The sequence below is a fragment of the Protopterus annectens genome, chromosome 1.part2, assembly GCF_019279795.1.
Source record: "Protopterus annectens isolate FY-2018-M chromosome 1.part2, PAN1.0, whole genome shotgun sequence".
In the NCBI taxonomy this organism is placed as follows: domain Eukaryota; kingdom Metazoa; phylum Chordata; order Ceratodontiformes; family Protopteridae; genus Protopterus; species Protopterus annectens.
The window spans coordinates 766,480,644-766,500,234 of NC_056727.1; the positions used below are offsets into that span (position 1 = coordinate 766,480,644).

Sequence of the window (19,591 nt, forward strand, 5' to 3'; positions counted from 1 at the left end):
GCCATGGAGATTAATAGACTGCACCTTTCCCAAAGATGTATTTCACAGTGAATGACATCAGCAGCCTTGCCAAAGTAGGGCAATTGAATTGTAGTGAGCATTACTAGCCTAAAAAGCATTGTTCCCTAGACAGACAAAGACATATACAGTTGCCATGTCTAGGATTAGAACTCCTACCTAACTAGTTTATCACACTACAGCAGTACACAGTCATAGGTCACGCCACAGGGAGTACTGGGTTACACCTTTCCCAAAGATGTATTTCACAGTGAATGACATCAGCAGCCTTGCCAAAGTAGGGCATTTCAATTGTAATGAGTGTGACTAGCCTAAAAAGCATTGCTCCCTATACAGACAGAGACACACACACAGTTGCCATGTCTGGGATTAGAACTCCTACCTAACTAGTTTATCACACTACAGCATTACACAGTTTTAGGATGCACCACAGAGCTTACTGGGCTACTCCATTCCCAAAGATGTATTTCAGAGTGGATGACATTAGCAGGCTTGTCATTGTAGGGCTATAGGAAGGGCAGTTTGTGTGCATGGGCCATAACCCATTCATCTAGAGGTTGACACACCACATGCAGGTACACACAGGGTTATATTTCACAGGTACATGTATACAACTGCTAGATAAAGACTGCCTTGTACAGTAATGTTGTACAGCTAGCAGTTGCACCACATAGTCCATAATGCTGATGGATACCAGTGGCTACTTTCTACAGTGAGTGACATTTACACATCCAGTGGCTGTAGCCATTTGGCTGTGTGCTGGGTGGGACAGGCCTCATGATGGATGGCTCTTTGTCAAAGTCACTCTCTTTCACACATATATGTATGTCTATATTTAGCTTATTATAGTGTGTTGTCCTTGGATATATGTCTGTATTCCTATCCAATGTGTGTGCAAAGCATGACTGGTGCATGCTGAGGAGTCTATGCACTAACATCTGCAACTGTCAGATATGTCTGGTCCACTGTTGTTTGTAGACATGGGCTTCATTTGTTTAAGTGTGTGAGCATGCCCAGTATGACCTTTCAGTATGTTGTTGTCTGACATTGCCTTCATTTCTCTAAGTGTCATTGCCTTCATTTCTCTAAGTGTGTGAGCATGCCCAGTATGCCCTTCTGTACTGAATGTGTGGACCCACTCCAGGTAGTTTGTACTCCAGTGTAAACCTTTGCATTGTACACCTACAGGTAGCAAACTGTTTCTGGAGGGTATCTATAGATCATTTGGCAATATGGGGAAAACTGTGCAAAGGATAGTGTGTACTGTAGGAGATTGTGTCTGTGCTGCTTCTGCTACATGGTACTGGTGTTAGCAGAGATATTCAGACATGTGTGCTGTTATAAACTGTGATGGTTTATGTCCTCAAGTACTGTCAGGTGGGCATTCTTGCTCACAGTCATGTCCTGGGGAACAAGGGTGTATGCAACTGTGTCCGGTATTGTGGACAGACACCTACATATTTATGGTAAGTTATGCCATTCTGGTGGGGGAGCTGCAAACACTTGCTGCTGGGTCTGTATATCTAGTTCAGCACTTTGGTACAGTTATGGCAGAGGATCCCATATTTGTACATCCATCAACATGACAGTATGGCCTTATCTTGCTGTGTCAATACCTCACAGCTGTACAGATTCACACAGGTTACCCAGAGGCAGGGTCATGAGTCAGGACATTACCCCTATTGTGGTGTACGGGCAGGTTTGTAGCCATGAATTTATGTGTTTGCAGCCAGGGATAGTGTGTACACACAGCTGTGTGTCGGTCTTTGCGCATTCCATGCCGCCCATGCTCCCACCCCCCCATTATTCTATCCTCTTACATACATTATGCATACATTCTCTGATACTTTTCCTAAGGTTATCACCTCATCACAGCTGTGTTTTGGTGTTGGTCCACAGTTAATGTAGTTGGTCATGGTGGACATGTTACTGTGGTTTGTCCACATGGCCTTGCATATGGCTTATGTGGAGTGTGTTATGTTGTTATTTGGGTGTCCATGACATATGTATTGGCAGTACATGTGAGACATAAGCCTTTGGCAGAGGCCTGTAGGCCATTTGGTGATGATGCGGGCCAGCTGTGGCAGGCCGTTGAATTCTGTCAGTCCTACAGTCCCAGACCGCCATACAGTATATTCCCCTGGGGTGACAGCGTAGGTGTGCTAGGTATTCATGCTAATACATTCTATCAGTATTGATTAGGTGGTGTAGATGCTAGCAGGGTGCTACCTACAGCTAGGACACACCTGCATGGGACACCTGCACTGCATGCTGCATTGTTTCACTATTGCCATATACAGGTGAGGGTCATATTGTACCCTTTCTCAACAGCAGGGATACGACCAGAGATGTACCTGTCGGTGGTGTTTGGGTGAGCTGGTTGCATGTGTGCTATAGACACTACCTGCATGTGATGCACAGATATGCACGGATCATTCCAGTTATACTGGCATGTGCAGGTACATCAGCTGTTTCCCAATACATCAGTCCTACCACCTTTGTGATCTGCAAGTGTTTGGGCAGATGACACCGGTATACCCTACTACAGGCCCAGATAATGTGATGCATACCTGTATGTACAATTCCAAGGGTGTGTCCATTTCACAGTTACACATTATATACTGTATGTCTGGGGTACTTTCCCCTGTGTACTGTTTGTATATCTACCCAACAGCCATGCCATGTCAGTCTTTCAGATGGTGACACATATTACCACCATACATTTACAATGGCTTACTGCTAGCATGTGTTATACTGGTGGGAATTTTCTTTGGCACTGCAGTTGTAAGGACTTGGCCCAGTCATCAGCAGTACTGGGCAATGGCCACCAGGTCATACCTCAGCATGCATACATACTGACTACTCTCACACAATATGAAACACACCAACCTAACACACACATACTTGCATATTGTACAAATGCTACAATCTGTCCTGCTACCTTGGCCACCTCTGGGCATCTGTGCTCCACTGGTATTATACCTACACATACATGTTAATACATTTCTACATAGGATTGGAGGGGGGCATCTGACTGTTACAACCTGTGTACATCAGATTGGGGGGGCATGCCAGACCAGTACTACATTTCTATGTAGGCTTGGGGGGAACACCTGACTGTTACTGCATGTCTAAGTAGGGTTGGAGGGCACACCTGACTGTTTCTATATTTCTACACAGGATTGGGGAGGGGGCACACCTGACTGTTACTATGTTTCTACACAGGATTGGGTGGGGTCCCACCTGACTATTTCTACATTTCTACACATGATTCGGGGGCACACCTGACTGTCACTACATTTCTGCACAGCATTGGGGGGGCACACCTGACTGTTACTACATTTCTACATAGGATTGGGGGGGCACACCTGACTGTTACTACATTTCTACATAGGACTGGAGGGGGCACACCTGACACTTGTATACATTTGCTATGACTGTACTGGTATGTCAGGTATGCCATTACATTCTGTTTCCTAACCTATCATGCTGTCTAGAGGCATGTCAGTGTACTACAGGTCTTACATTTAATTGACCTACATATTAGTTTCTGACTTCCTACCCTTCAGAACTAATGTCCCACTGCCTGACCTGATGTAGTCTGTCTGTGTAGGCCTGGGGGAGGTTACCCATAGGCATCAGTCTGTGGCCTTAGCACAGCCTTTGTTTGTGTTTGTCTACACCTGTCCTGCTGACTGTAACTGTTGTTGGGTATGTGAACCACCCTGACTGGCATGTGCGTCATATGGACACACATGTGGCCCAGCACATTTCCTGCAGTGGGGTTTGTCACCATGTGTAGTACTCCCTACTGTGGTGACACCCATATTTGTTACAGATCTCATGCTGCCACTGTAGGCGTCTACTGTCTGCTGGTATCCCATTCAGCCACCCAATTCCCTTGCATGCTTACATCAATATCATAGATACAGGTAACACCACATACTACTACATTCGGCAATTGGTAAGTTGAGTGACTTACCTTGTGGGTGTGCCAGTATTGAGGGTGGTGCTGAAGGACTGCATATGTCGGATGCACATAGTACACTCCCAACACATGGTTGAGCACAGGTAGTATCATGTCTGGCATCCCTTTTACTGTATGTGCAAGTCAGAGAGAGGTGTCATTCCCTGGGTCCCTCCTGTGTCAGTATATGTGCTATGTGTTGCCTCTTTGCCAAGGCCAGGGCATACTGGGCATGCCTCCTTCTACCTACTGGGGCAGGCTCAGGTTGTTCCTTCTCCGAGTCACTCTGTGCCTGTGTAGGCCTTGGCAATGGTGGAGGGCTGTGTGGCCCTGCCCCGTGCTCTTCCTGCTGCAGCTGTTTCCTCAGGATCATATTGTGTACATGGCACATATGATGACAATTTGAATACATGTATCTGGTGAGTACTACAAGGCTCCACCAGATGTGTCCAGGCATCGGAACTGTGACTTGAGCATCCCAAACACATGTTCTATTATAATTCTGGTCTGTGAGTGAGCCTCATTATGGGCTTCTTGTTCGGGTGTGTGTGCATTTCTGATGGGTGTCATCAGCCACGGCTCCAGTGTGTAACCAGCATCCCCCACTAGGTGACTGTAAGAGATGTCCCCATTGGCAAATCTCTGTTACAGCTGCGTCAGATGCCAGATGAGGGAATTGTGATAGCTTCCAGGGCAGCCAGCACACACACATTCATTATTATGCCCTGGGTATCACACACAACCTGGTAGTTGATGGAGGGGAAGCCCTTGCAGTTGATGTAGACCCTATCCTGCTCACTGGGTGGTGCTTTAATGCATATGTGCTTGCAGTCTATAGCATCCACTACCTTAGGGTATTCTGCTATTTGGTGGAAGAGATGCATATTGCTGGCCAATGCTTCATGGGTGTTGGGGAAATATACGTGCTCACCGGCATGTGCTGACATGGCATCCAGGAACTGACGGAGTACCCTGGATGCTGATGCCTGTGAGATCTACATGATATCCCCATTTGGCCTTTGGAAGGTACCTGTAGCTAGTATTGTTAGGCCTACACATACCTTGGTATCCACTTGGATGGGTTCCCCTCTGTTACTTCTGTGTGTCAGGCATGGCCGGCACAGCTCAACAATTTGTTGTAGGAGGTCCCTGTCCACCCTATAGCGCTCCACTATCTCCAGCTCATGTAGCCCCTGGTAGGTTACCCTGGGTTTGTACACTCTTCTCTGTCTCCTCACTGTGGGTTGACAACAGCATTCACATCCTCACCACCCTCAACCTTTTCCACCTGTTGTTGTATGATAGCTATTGCAGCCCCTATAATTTTATTGTTTTGTTTGTTAAAAGTTCCCCGCTTGTATACACCAGTGGTGGAGAGTATATGGGAAAAAACAGAGGAAAATGTGTTTGCATTAGTTTATAGTGGTGTTCTAGGCTGGGCTGGTCTGCTGCCTGTGTAATTGGCTAATTCTGATACATTTCACCTGCCAGCTATGCTAGTTCTCCTAGATTACCTTCCTACTGCTGTTTTCCCTTCCCATTGCCTTCCTGTTTAAGCCTGGGGGTGCGCCATGCAAACAGTGCTCAAATCTGAACAGTGATGCTATTTCCTGGTTTACTTTTTTTTTCCTTTAAAACCCAGTGCGTGGCGCACCCACCTGCTTAGGCAATGTAACGTGTGCAAGGCAGCTTCAGACACACACACCCTTGCTTAGCTCTGCTAAGCTAAGGGAAACCCAAGGCACAGGACTCCAATCTGCTTACAGTATGTCTGACACACACCCCTATGATGTCAGCTAACTCCTAGGCTTGCACCTAGCTATTCCTGCTATTACACTGTTGGGTGCTGACTAGCATGCAGGGGAGATCTGGGATTCAGTATAATTCCCATCATTTGCATAAGATTGCCTGCTGATGCATAGTTAGATGTCCCACACTGAGCCTCCCCCCTTAGCAACCACTATTCACTGGCCATGTTGTCTTCTGCCTACCATTGAGTATAATGGCAAAATAGTGATTTTGGTTAGAATGCTTAGTTTTTTTTTTCTTATTTTCCACTCAATCCCGTTTGCACACCACTGCCCTACTCTTAAACAGTCGAGATCGGCTAAAAAAAAAAGTTGTTTTTTTATTTTTGCAACTGGTTTCCATGCCAATGGCCTTATAGCTGGCCATTTGCATACTTTCTACATAATATCCACCCTTTATTTGGAGCTGTCATGGCTCCGTTTTGTAGTTTGCAGAAATGTACTCCGTTACTGGCGGAGTACATTTCTGCTGATTACACAAGTCCTGAACAGCTGGTTTTTAGCTTCCTGGATCACAAATTCACCTCATTTGCATGGATTTCTCCTGCAAATGGGATAGTTTGCATACAGGGGCTGAGTCTGTGCAGGACTAGTGCAGAGCGCTCTTGCATGCCCATACAGGTTATTCCCGGCTTGCACAGCAGACATATTGCCTGCTGGAGCTCCTGCTTTGGTCCTGCATGCCGTGCAGGGCTTGCTGAATCCGGGGGAGGGTGTTGTTGAGAATTAACCCTTCCTTTCTTCCTAAGGTAGTCTCTGAATCCAATAATAATCAAACTATTGAGTTACCAGTTTTCTTCCTGAATTTTTCCAACAAAGGTGAATATTGCTTGCATTTACTGGAAGTTCATAGGCAACTACCTTTTTACCTTGACAGGACTAAAGAGTTCAGGAAATCAAATCAATTGTTTATTTCCTTTTCTCTCCCAAAGGTGGGAAAAGCTGTGTCAAAAGTGACTATGTAGATGGCCAAGAGATTGTTATTTTCATTTATGAAAATAATAACCAAATGTTACCTGCACCTGTAAGAGCACATTCAACCAGATCAATTGCCACATCGGCTGTTCTTCATTCAAAAGCTTCCATGAGTGAAGTATGTGCAGCTGCAACTTGGGCTGTGCCTCATACCTTAATCACTCATTACAAATTGAATATGGTCTCCAGGGGAAGAGCATCCTTTGGCTCTATGGTTCTCAGGAATATCCTTCCATAAGGCCACCCAGGAAATAAAGTAGCTGGGGACTCTGTCCCATTCATCAAGAATGAACAAGGATTGACAACATCAGATAAAGAAGTTATGTACTCACCATAACGTACCATCTTTGTTGTCAATCTTTGTTCATTCTTGACATCCCACCCACCTTCCCCTCCTGTAGATTTCTGGGGGATTAAACCCTTGTCCTGGGTTTTCATAGGGTTTTTACCTTGGACATTGTTTCTGCTTATGAGTTCTGTGTACACTCTTGCCATGGTCTGCAAACTTGATCTGAGGTAATGAAGAGAGGGATATTATGGGTAGAGTCTTAGCTCAAGAGGTTTTTGGCTGGCACGAGCTGTATAACGGCCAGCCAGTTACAAAGATCGGAAGTGAGTCCCTTTCTTCAAGAATGAATGAGGATCGACAACACAGATGGAATGTTATGGTGAGTACATGACTTCTTTATCAAAGCAGTCCATGACTACCAAGGACTGTGACAATTAATACAAAAACTAGTGCATGAATTAGGAACAGTGGAGACACATGGTTCTAGCAGCAGCAGAAGAGCAGGGGGTTACAAGTCAGACAGCAAGAGGAATCTTCACCAAGGGATAGATGAGTAAAACTCCACAAAGCGAGCATATTGTAGTAAAGAGTTAGATCTTTGAGTCAGTCACAAGAAAACAAGCATGGCAAAGACTGATACACCGATAAAAATAAACAAGAGTACAGCTGGAGTGTAACTCTAACCCAGGGATGGAAATGAAAACAGCAATGAGGCACGATGAGTTATGATAATGTGCCTGTAACTAGAAAAAAAAGCTAGGAGTGGAAGAGCACAAATCGTGAGGAAGGTATATAAGGGCAATATAGTAATACAAATTTAAATGGAGTGAAGAAGATGTGAAGGGATAATATATTAACAAAGATCTGAAAGTCCCACTTTGAGATAGCTATGTGATATTATATGAGGGGGTAATGGTGGAATGGAGTGGAAATTTAACAACAGTGATAGGTGAAATCAAAGCATGGAGCTGAACAAGGAACACTGACTCACATACTCTGCGGCTTGTCAGAAGTTATGTTCCTGGATCATGGTGCAGTATCATGATATCCATGAAGTACAAACACAGCATCTCATGCAAAGGCAGGCTTCACATTCACTGTTCTTCTACACTTCCTTCTCCCAACTTTTTAAACTGAGGTGGTGATTCTCAGGAATATATTTCAATATTAGAAAATAAGTTTCCTAGAGCAGAAACTTCTGATACTATTCATTCAAGCTGTCCGATCCAACATGTGGGTCATTGGAGACACTTGTCAGATTTGATCCAGCCACATCAGTGCTCTAGCCTCAAAACTCTTTGAAAAACGTTGCCTCCCATAATGCATCTGCCCTCGATTTACCTCAGAACTTGTTTACTGCCTTTGTGAATGGATGCACACCAGTGCAACGAAGTGCACCACCTATATGTTTTGATATTTTTTGCAGAGTTTGTTGATTGTTATTAAAATCTTTCAATTAGCTTAGGCCCTTAGGAATATATTGCTGTTTATATCTTATTGGGTTGTTAAAAAGTTCTATCTTTATTGGTCTTTGTGCCACTTTTCTTTTCACTGTGTTTCCTGCAGTTACGGATACTTCTTGAAGTCAGTGTGATATAGCTTGTAGGTTATTAGGTATTTAGGTAGTGCACTTTATACATATAGTTCCTTATAGTGTGTTTTCTTATAGGTTGATAGGAAGTTACTAAGCTATTGACCCGAGGGTCTTTACAAGCCTAGCCATAAAATCCCAATATAATACTAGATGAGAGAGATCATCTGTGGCCAAGGTTTTCTTATAGGGTGATAGGATGTTACTAGGCTATTGACCCCGAGGGTCTTTACAAGTCATGCATTAAAATCCCAATATAATACTAGATGGGAGAGATCGTCTATGCTCAATATTTTTCTAACAAGGATTACTCACGTCCAGGAGAGAAGCAAGGGTAATCCCCTGTAGAAATGTATGGTTTCCCATCCAGTCATCTAGGTTGCTCTTAAACGGGGTCATGGAGGTGTTCTGCTTGACATGGATTGGAAGCCTATTCTAGAGGAGTGGCAACCTCTGAGAGATGTACATCATTTTCATTAGATCTGGGTCAGAGATAGCCCTGTAAGCCAGACAGAAGTCGCCTATAAGTAGTCTATGCACTATTGAGTACAGTGACAGCGACTTCAGTCTGTCTGCATAAAACATGTGCTGGAGACCCTGAACTTTTGTAGTTAGAAATCTCTGAGGTCTCTCAAGCTGCTGCAGGTGCCTGGTATGGCACATACCAAAGGGGGCATTGTATCCAATAATAGAAGTGATGAGGGACGAGTAACCTCTTTTGCTCTTGAGGCGATGCTTTTGCTAATTAGGTGAGAGATGTAGAATGCCTTTTTCATCACAGCAGGTACATGGTGATTGAAGATGAGGTCACAGTCAATTTGTGTTCCAAGTTTTCTCACTACTGAATTGGTACTTTATAATCAGTAGGCACATTGTTTTTACTGAAGGGAATGATGATGATGATGATTTTTATCATTTAGTTTAAGACCATGGCTTTGGCACCAATCATTGGTCTGTGTAAGCCCCTTTTGAAGAATGCTGACATCATTAGGGGATTCAATGATAGCACCTAATTTGCAGTCATCTGCAAACTTGGTTAGTAAGCCACAGCCCCCCTGTTCTGGCCTGGAATTCAGAAAATTATATGCCAAACAACAGGGGGTCCAACTCTGAACCTTGTGGGAACCCACTGGTGACAGGTTTGCTGGTAGAGGTGAAGTCTCCTACTTTGTCTGAGTGTTGCTGATCTGTGAGCCAGTTTGCAACCCACCTGACAACATAGGAGTTGATATTCAACTGGATTAGTTTGTCAATGATGGCCGAATGTGGGACTGTGTCAAAGGCCCTGGTGAAGTCAAGGTAGGCTGTGTACACAGCTTTGCTATCATCTATGGCTCTGGTCACATTCTCAAAGAAGTCCATGAGGTTTAGCAGGCACAACCCACCCTTGACAAAACTGAAATAGGAAGTATTTAGGGTTTGAAGGTCAACTATATCCTTATTTATGAGATCAGTGATGATTTGTTCCCTTGCCTTACAGATGAAACTGGTTAAACATATGGGTCTATAGTTGCCCAAGTCTGTTGCTGAGCCGTCCTTGTAGAGGGGGATAACAGTCACTGTTTTCCATTCAGTGGGGGCAATGCCAGTATCAGGCTGCGGTTGAATAGGGTGCCTAGTGGAGTAGCTAGCTCTTGTTTAAGAACATTAAGAATGCAGCATGGAGTGCCTTCTGGTCCCATGGACGCTGTACGCTGTATTCTTATTCTTGGAGAGAGCATTGATGAGTTGTTGTTTGGAGATGCAGGGGGGAGGTGATGTTGAAGGCATGGTTTGTGGTATGCTTAAGGGGGAAGATAAGGGGATTACATTTTTGCCAAACCTGTCTGCTAGCAGGTTCGCAATTTCCAGGGGTCAGTCTGTGCAATACCATTCACAATTAGTTCAGCACACATCTGAGTCCAACTTTTAGGTTGAGGACATAGCTGAAGAAGGCCTTATAATTATCCTTGGCTATGGTTGCTAAATTTTTCTCATAGTTGATCTTTGAGGATTTTATGAGTTATCTTATTTGCTTGTTTAGGCCGAGGAGGGTGCTCATTTTTATATTTTTAGACAGCAGCTTCTTTCACTTATTGTATAATCTACTAATGGTAGATATCAACCAGGATGGCTTGTTTTGTCTTGAAGATCTTGCTTTAATCCTATCCTGCATGGCTGTGTCTATACATGTGTATAGATGTTTATACAGGGCATCAGTGCATACCTTAGTATAGCCATCAATGCCATCTGTGAAAACTGGAGCTTGGAAGTCTGTTATACCATCCCTTAGGAGGGTATAGTTATCTTTGGTGAAGTTTTTTAACCTGACTTCTCCTTTCTGGTGCTTTTGCTATTTCAAAATTGACTGATTTATAGTCAATTTAATCATTGCAGGCCCTACACTTGAGGAGTTGCATTGGCCACTCATATTGGTGAGGACCAGGTCCAGAATATTAGAGCCTCTTATGAGGTGATCCACTATTTGAGTTTACAAAGTCCAGGAACCCTGTGTCAGTGAGTTTGAGCTTGTATAATATTCCCAGTTAATGGAAGGATAGCTGAAATCACCCATGACTAGGTGTAAGGTTGTACTTTGATTGTCCCAAGTAGGTCTAAATAAGTTGTGTGGACTTCTTGGTTCATGGAGTGGGACCTTTAACTTATGATGACATGAAGGGGGTGTCTTACCAAAGGTAATTTGGACTTGGAGTAACTCCATACAGCTATCTTGTCTAACTAGTCTAGCGGTGTAATTGTATTTAATGAAGATAGATACTCCACCTCCTTTAATTTCCACACATGTAGATGACTGCATATTAGGTGCTATAATTGAATCCCCTAGCGATGCCAGCATTCTTCAAAAGGGGTTTACACAGACCAATGATTGATGCCAAAGCCATGATCTTAAACTAAATGCTAAAAATGTATCATCATTCCATTCGGTAAAAACAATGTCCCTGCTGATTATAAAATAAACTTTAATAGCCTAAGTACCAATTCTGTAGTGAGAAACTTGGAAACACAAGTTGACTGTAACCTCAACTTCGACCACCATGTGTCTACTGTGGTGAGTAAGGCATTCTACGTCGCTCACCTGATTAGCAAAGGCAAGAAAGTACCCCAGCCTTGCAAGGCTACAATGCCTTCTACACTTTCTGACCACATATTGTGTGTGTAATTAGAACATTTAATATCCCTTGATGTTACGGCACACACACACACACACACACACACACATATATATATATATATATATATATATATATATATATATATATATATATATATATATATATATGGGATCCCTTCATTTGTTTGAATTTTCAAATGTCCGAAACTCATATGGCCGACACTATATGAGCGAACGTTTGAAAGGCCGACAAATGATAGCAGAGATCCCACCACAGTGCAGGACTGGGAGTTTCCAATTTCTTGCACTGTTGTGCAATCTCGGAGTGAGAATATTTAAGTAGCAGGGGGTGTGGGGGTGCATGGGGGCTTGCCTCCCTGCATAACACAGTTTTCCTGTGTTTACAGGTAGGTATCTGGTGCTATTTCAGGATGTCGGTCTTTCAGAATGTCGATTATATGGTGTCGGCCATATGAAAGTCGGCATTTGGAATGGTCAACATTCTGAAGTAGACCCATATATATATATATATATATATATATATATATATATATATATATATATAGAGGCATTTAGTTATCTATAGAGTGCATGTTTTCTCCAGTTAGACCATTCAATCTGCTCAGGGTTATAGTGTGTTGTGTTTATTACTTTCTTTTGTTTTTACTGGTTTGGTTAGCCCAGCTCCTTCATAGGATTATAGGAAGTTATTAGGCTATTGGCCCTGAGGCTGTTATAAGCCTAGCCAAGAGTTTAGCCCATGTTTAGACAAATCAGCACCCGATGCCCCTGTCCAGCAAGGACACGGTTGGAGTCCCAGGGATGTATGTTCTATTTCCCATCCAGTTATCAAATGGGTAAAGAGGTACTCTGCTTGATGTGGAGAGGGAGTCTCTGGGACACAAATCTGTCATGGACAAACAAATAGTTTTAAGAAGTGTTTCTTGTGTGGGCACAAAGTCCCACCACAGGACCTACATAATAAATGTGTAATCTGCCTAAGTGTCTCCATCTTACTGTGGACTGTAAAATTTGTAAGGGGTTTGGACCTTGTGTCCTATCGGATAGCAGATCATTATTTCACTAAGGATGTGAGATACTACTGTCAGAGTCAAAATTATTGTAGCTTCATAGAAAGAGTCCATGCATAAAGTCTATTGAAGTAAGTGGAAATGCTTTGCTATCTTGGTAGATGGCCAAAACATTGATCCTTTCTCAGCATCTGTTTCAGATATTAACTGATTCTTAGAATCTGTCTTCCAGTCTGGATCAAGTTATTCCAGTATCAAGGTGCAACCTGCAGCGATCTCTAATTTTTGTATTAGATTTGAAGATCATTTGCTGGATTCACATAAATTATGCAAAGCGTTCCTCAAAGGAATTTTTCTAAGTAAAGATCCGGTACCACTTTGGGATCTGAGTCTAGTAGTGGAAGCTTTAACCTAGCCCCCATTTTATCCTGCTTCCACTGCTCAACTGAAATTCCTTTCCTGGAAATCACTGTTTTTAACAGCCCTCACATGAGCCAGAAGGATCTCAGAGCTGCAGGCTTTCTCTTCTTCTTCATCTTACATTGTTTTTCCACAAAGATAGTTTCTCTCAAGATGAATCCTTCCTTCATTCCCAAGGTAGCTACTGAGTCAAATTTGTCCCATCCACTGCTTTTACCAGTTTTCTGTCTAAATTACTGTAACAGAGGAGAATACATACCCTACATGTTCATAGACTGTTATGATTTTACCTACATAGAACCAAAGTATTTTAGAAAGATGCACTACTCTTCATTTCCTTTGCTCCTAACAAATTGGGGGAAAGTATCCAAAGTTTCACTTTCTAGATATTTATCAGATTGAATCAGTCTTTTTTATATCAATCAGAAAAAGCCTTTGCCAAATAAACCTAAGACACACTCTGCAAGAGCTGTAGCTACTTCCACAGCCTTCTTTTGGTCTTCTTCAATTAATAATACTAGTAATGTGGCTACCTGGTCTTTCATACATACCTTTATCAGCCATTACAAGTTTGATTGCCTCTCTAAAGCCCAAGCTTCTTTCAGCTCTACCATTCTAAAAGGTCTCTTGCCATGAGGCCACCCATCACCCAATGTCAATACTGACCAACAACGAATACCAAAAAGTGTCTGACAGTGGAAAAAAGGCACAAAATATTCTTCGAACAATTTTATTAGTGCTTTCATTTAGTTAAGTCACCAAACTTCTTCATACAACCTGGTTGTCTGAAGAAGTTTGGTGACTTAACTAAACGAAAGCGCTAGCAAAATTGTTCGAAGAATATTTTGTGCCTTTTTCCACTGTTAGCCACTTTTTGGTATGAGGCCACCCATGTCGGACTTAATGGACTGAATGAATAGGATACAAATGTTACGAACTTAGCAAAACACTACATCCTTTCATTCATGTCCATCCGATAAAACAGCACTCCCACTATCCCCCCTCCTTCTCTTTAAAGAACTGAAGGATTCTTTGATTCTCTAAAGGACTTTATTTCCTATCAGTGTATCACAGATAGCTCTTGGCATCAACCAAGACCTGAGGTAAATTGAGGTACAGATACATTATCAAAGGGAAGATTCTTAAGAGGCTTGAGGCTGGAGCACTGATGTTGCCAGACTGGATCTGATAAGCAACTCTGAGGACCCACGTCACATCAGACAAATGTGAATGAAGCGCTTGTATCATGTTATCGAAAGATGAAAATAGCGAACACTATTTCATCGGCCCCAAAACATCTAAACATGAAAATATCGAGCATTCAGAACAACTAATTTTTTCCCATGGAAAAAATTTGCTGCTCCAAAACACATACACACAGCACAAGTACATCAAACAAACAGCAACCACACACATACACTTAAATTCCTACATCTAATGCTACACTAAACTAAACATACACTACTATCTACCCACTTACCTTAACCCAAACCCTAGCCCTAAGGTCCGTCATTATCATACACTCACCTAACCCGCACCCCAACCCTAACACACTTAAACCGCCCCTAACCCTAAAGTCTGTCACGATTGCATACACGCCTAACCCGCACCCTAACCCTAACTCACTTAACCCACCGCTAACCCTAACGTGCAAACAATCACACACTTACCTGAACCCAACCCGTAACTTTCCACCACAGCGCTAAGAATAGCGAAGCCATAGAAATGACCAACCAAATTCTTTCCCAAGGAAAAAATTCGCTGTTCTGCAGCTTCGCTATTCTTAGCATTCACTGAATAGTGTTCGATATCAGAACATTCGAAGTTTTAATACTTAGATGTTCTGATATAGACCCTGAATGAATGGCTCTATCATTACGTTAAGTACATAATTTTCATTTATTTATTTATCTGTTATGTATTTTTATGTTGAAGGGACATCCTCAGACAAGTGCCGATCTCTTAAGCTTTAGACAGACGGGGGGGGGAGGGCAAAGCTGTGTGGGTGAGATGTAAAGGGGGCACGCCATGGTCACAGAGTTTGAGGGGCATGATCAGCTGTAGATGAGGTACTGATAAGTCTCAGCAAACAGTGTCAGCTATGACTTAAGCAGTCACAGTTGTCAGTCAGTGATATGTGCTAGGAACTGTAGCAAGGAGCTAGTATCATTCTTAATTATAGGTTCTCAAATGGGCTTAAGCACAATGCAACAAAGAGCTATTATGCTCATACATAATAGCTATCTGACTAGTGTTTTTGTGAACACTTTCTTTTTTTTTTGCAACAAAGTGAAATGTTCTGTTAATGTCTGTTTCAGACCAGTTTTCCTTACTTGCTTTCTAGCTTTTTTTGATCTACAACCCTGAAAGGACAGTTGTGCTAGTTAACTTCAGACTGGGGCAGAGGGGCAACAGCATTACCCAGGGCACCAACCAGCTAAATGACAGTACAGTGGGGACATCATTTAACATTTCCTTACCAAAATATGTGATGTAATGTTCAAACAGATGAGTGAGTTCAATGTGAGGCATAGAATGGAACTTCTACATGTGCAATCTCACAATTTCACTAATGAATATTTTTCAACGTAACATTTATTACATTTTTACAGAATAAAATGTTCACTGTGCTACACATATTAAGTATTCTTCGGAGGAAAAAGAAGTTTGAAAAGAAAATAAGCAGCATTCTTTGTAGCACCTGACAGCTTGGTTCCCTTCATTTAAGCTGTGCTATTCAGAAACACCAACGGAATAATCTGTACCTTATTTTAACTCAACTGGTAACCTCCTAAGTATCTTATGGAGTGCACATTTTGGCAGTATTATTTTTGGAGATGGTGTGGTTGTCCTGGAATCTACCAAATTCTACAACCAGATTCTACAAAAGTACTGCTGCTATTGAATTATGCTGCTAAAGTTCTCAGAATGAAACTACTACTCCTACAAAAGTAAGCAAAATGGCGCTGCCTGTGATGGCAATATTCCTGATAGCCAGCTGGAAACCCTGCTGCTACTGCTACCCTTCCCCTAGCATTAGATGGCCAGTTAGTAGTACTATGACCTTGTTTTTTTTCTCTCTCTCTCTTTTCAACTTTTCTTCCAAACAAGGCAGACCTGAAATAACACTCAAATTGGAGAAATGCTGGGAAAACAATGATTGTTAGCAATTAATTAATGTGGGAAGGGATTATGAAGGACGTTAGCAACAGTGAGACTGTACGTTTTTTTTTTTCTTTGTGCTACTTCACCCCTTGGATGTATGTATTCATTAGCATACATAGTGTATGCCTGCCAAATCCTTGATGGGAACCAGGTTACATGTAATGAATTGATGCTTATGCTATCATGCTGAAAAGCCCACTGTGCTCAGCAGTGTGAAACCATAATGATACACAGTGATAGCTGTGCAGACATTTTATATATAGAAGTATACAGTGCTAGTATTGCTGTGTATAATTCAAAGACTAGTGCAGATAACATTCATAAAATTGCACAACTATAGTAGTTAACAGAACTGTTATAATGCTGATAGCATTGTGCAGAATGCAGCATTACGTGTAAATGACATTCATAAAACAGTGCAGCCACAGCAGATATTGAATTGTAAATGTTGGTTTTAAAAGTAACTCAGAAGGTAATCTGTTTGTAAATGGTGTTTCAGAAATGCTTACTGATTCTTGTTTTGAAAAGTGTTTACTGCCTCTCTGTCTGGGTCTTTGTTTTAAAATTGTTTTGGACCAGTTCACTTATCCAGTTAACAAATTAAATAAAAAAGTGAAAGAAAATGGACACTGTTTAAACTCTAAAAAGCAAAATTCAAAATGATTAGACCTTTAAAAGCAAAATAAATTGATGATGATTAGTTGTGCTTTTCTAAATGTATGTGACTGCAAACAGACATTTGTTGTTACAGTTTTCCTGAAATCCTGTACATCACCTTGTTTTCTCTTTTTAGGATCCGACAAGAGTGGTCAGTCCTATCATTGACATTATTAACTTGGACACATTTGCCTATGTGGCAGCTTCTCCAGACCTGAGAGGAGGTGAGTTAATGTTATTGATGTCTGAGTCCATTTACTAAATTATGGCACATGCTTTGCTGTTTTAAAAACATAAACACCATATTCCACTGTAGCAGTGATGATATTGTCGGTTCTGTTTCTGCCAAATCCATTGCACTTTATTTAGAATGTGGTTAATGCAAGTTTAGGATGAAAACAGTTCCCTTCTTCTTTCCAAACCTTTTCCCTCCCTTACATGAGATTTCAGTTCTTGAATGCAAGCAAGTATAATAAAAAAATGCATTATTTATTTATTTATTTATTTTATTTATTTATTGAAATTTGTTAACCGGGTTTTTCCAGCTGGGCCAGAGACCCATTTTCAGTGGAGACCGGAGGAGAAAAGCTCCAGTTACAGTTTGCAATACATAGAAATTCAGTTTACAATCTGTAAAAATTCTGTTTATAATATGCTGTAGCATAGACTAAATTCAGACCTGCTGAATCTAGCTTTGTTTGTATAACATGAGCACTAATCTAGACCATCTTTTTTTGGAAAAGGTTCCCCTGCACCCTAGTGGCAGGAATGTGCAGTTAGAACTTGCCTGATCGAAGAGTGCTGGAACGGGGATCAGTTTTTAGCTTTTTATTGGTTAATTTGTTTAATTCAGTTTGCTCATTTGCTACTGTTATATTAAAAAAAGAAATACACTTTATGCATCGCCACTTAGCAAGGGTTAAAGTATTCCCGGCGCCATAAAGTCTGCTGTTCAAATTTTCCCTTAAAACTACACACTTTTTTAGATTTAGCACTCAAATCTGTTTCTCTGAGGTCAGCACTTGTTCAGAAGTCATTGTAAGCAATAAATAAGCTACAAATTGCTACAGCACTCAACTTTCCTCACTTGTCTAGAGGAAAACAGTTTTTAGTACTTAATAACTAAGCACCTATCCTATCCATGCATGTCTAAGGGTCAGCTCCCGGTGTTTTCTCCTGTCTACCTGATGCATCTGGGCATTTTGGGGCAATGCAGCAATTGTCTCATGTACACAGACAACCCTCTCCTCCTACCACCTAACACTACAAGCTGTGAGAGATGCACTTATATAGCCAAACTGGAAGCAAAGCTCTCATCACTGAAGACGGGACACGAAAGTCAAGAGGAGAAGGTAAACACTTGCACCACACTCATCACATAGTCCCTCAAAACCTACACAACCAAACACACACATAGGAACACAAAACACACACCTACATTTGTGGAGGCTCTCAATAAAAATCTGCTCAAGCAACAGAGCAATTCAAAGCACAAACGCAAGCAACCTCCACCTCTCAACACAACCCAAATGACACACAACCCACAAACTCAGTGTGCCACTCAACCACAGCCCATAAGGCATAACAACGTACCCAACACTCTAGTCATAGTTGATTCTATAGTCAGGCAGACTGATGTTCCACTCACCAGGCTAAACAAAGAGAAAGTTACTGTCATCTGCCTGTCGGGTGCCAGGATCCGCCACATAATGCGGGCACTCAGGTCACTCCACAATAAGTATAAATATGACTCCGTCATTGTCCATGTTGGTGTGAATGACCTGAGACCTACCTCCCTGGACTACATGAAAAGATGGAGGAGCTCTACAATCTTGTAGCCCAGGCAAGTATGACCCTAGCCCTGAGTAGCATCGTGCCATCACCCAGAATGATACCACAGTACAAGGACAAAATGATTGACTTCAACAATTGGCTAAGCTTCTGGTGTCATTCTAAGGGGATCCAGTATCTATCTGCCTGGGATGATATGATCGACAGACCATGATGCTTTGCCAGAGATGGCCTGCACCTATTGCCCTTGGGATTCCTGATACTGGCTAAGGCTCTTGCCACCCCATAGTGCCTTTTTTAGGCAAGGTTCAAATGACAAATTCACCACTGTAACAGGTACAAGCAAGCAAAATCTGAGGGTAATGTTACTTAATGCTAGAAGTCTAAACCTCAAAATGTATTCACCCGAGGCACTCCTTAAAATGGAGAACTTTGACATCTGTGCAGTGACAGAGACCTGGTTCAAGGCTCCAGAGAGCACCCCTGCATTACCAAGCTATAATTCATACCACACCTTTCGGCCACCTAACCTGGACCGAAACACTAAAGGTGGAGGTGTGTCAATATTCATTAAGGATATCCACACCTCCAGGCTAGTTGCTCAGCATAATGGATCCAAGATTATCCAAGAGCAAATAACTCTGGGCAAGACCGCAATCCAAACTGTAACTTGCTACAAATCCCCCACCATGCCCTAGAATTCCCACTCCTCATTTCTTGATACACTGGAAAATATTAGGGTACAACCCAACACCCTAATAATGGGC

General features: G+C 42.1%; 1 protein-coding gene across 1 annotated transcript in view; it reads left to right on the forward strand.

Moving 5' to 3' along the window:
* The window catches only part of GALNT14 (polypeptide N-acetylgalactosaminyltransferase 14), a 3,768,866-nt gene that overhangs the window by 2,575,403 nt on the left and 1,173,872 nt on the right, over positions 1-19,591 (forward strand). The window contains exon 7 of the mRNA XM_044058899.1: positions 17,170-17,257. Within this exon, the coding sequence (XP_043914834.1) occupies positions 17,170-17,257 (88 nt within the window). The remainder of the gene's footprint in view (positions 1-17,169; positions 17,258-19,591) is intronic.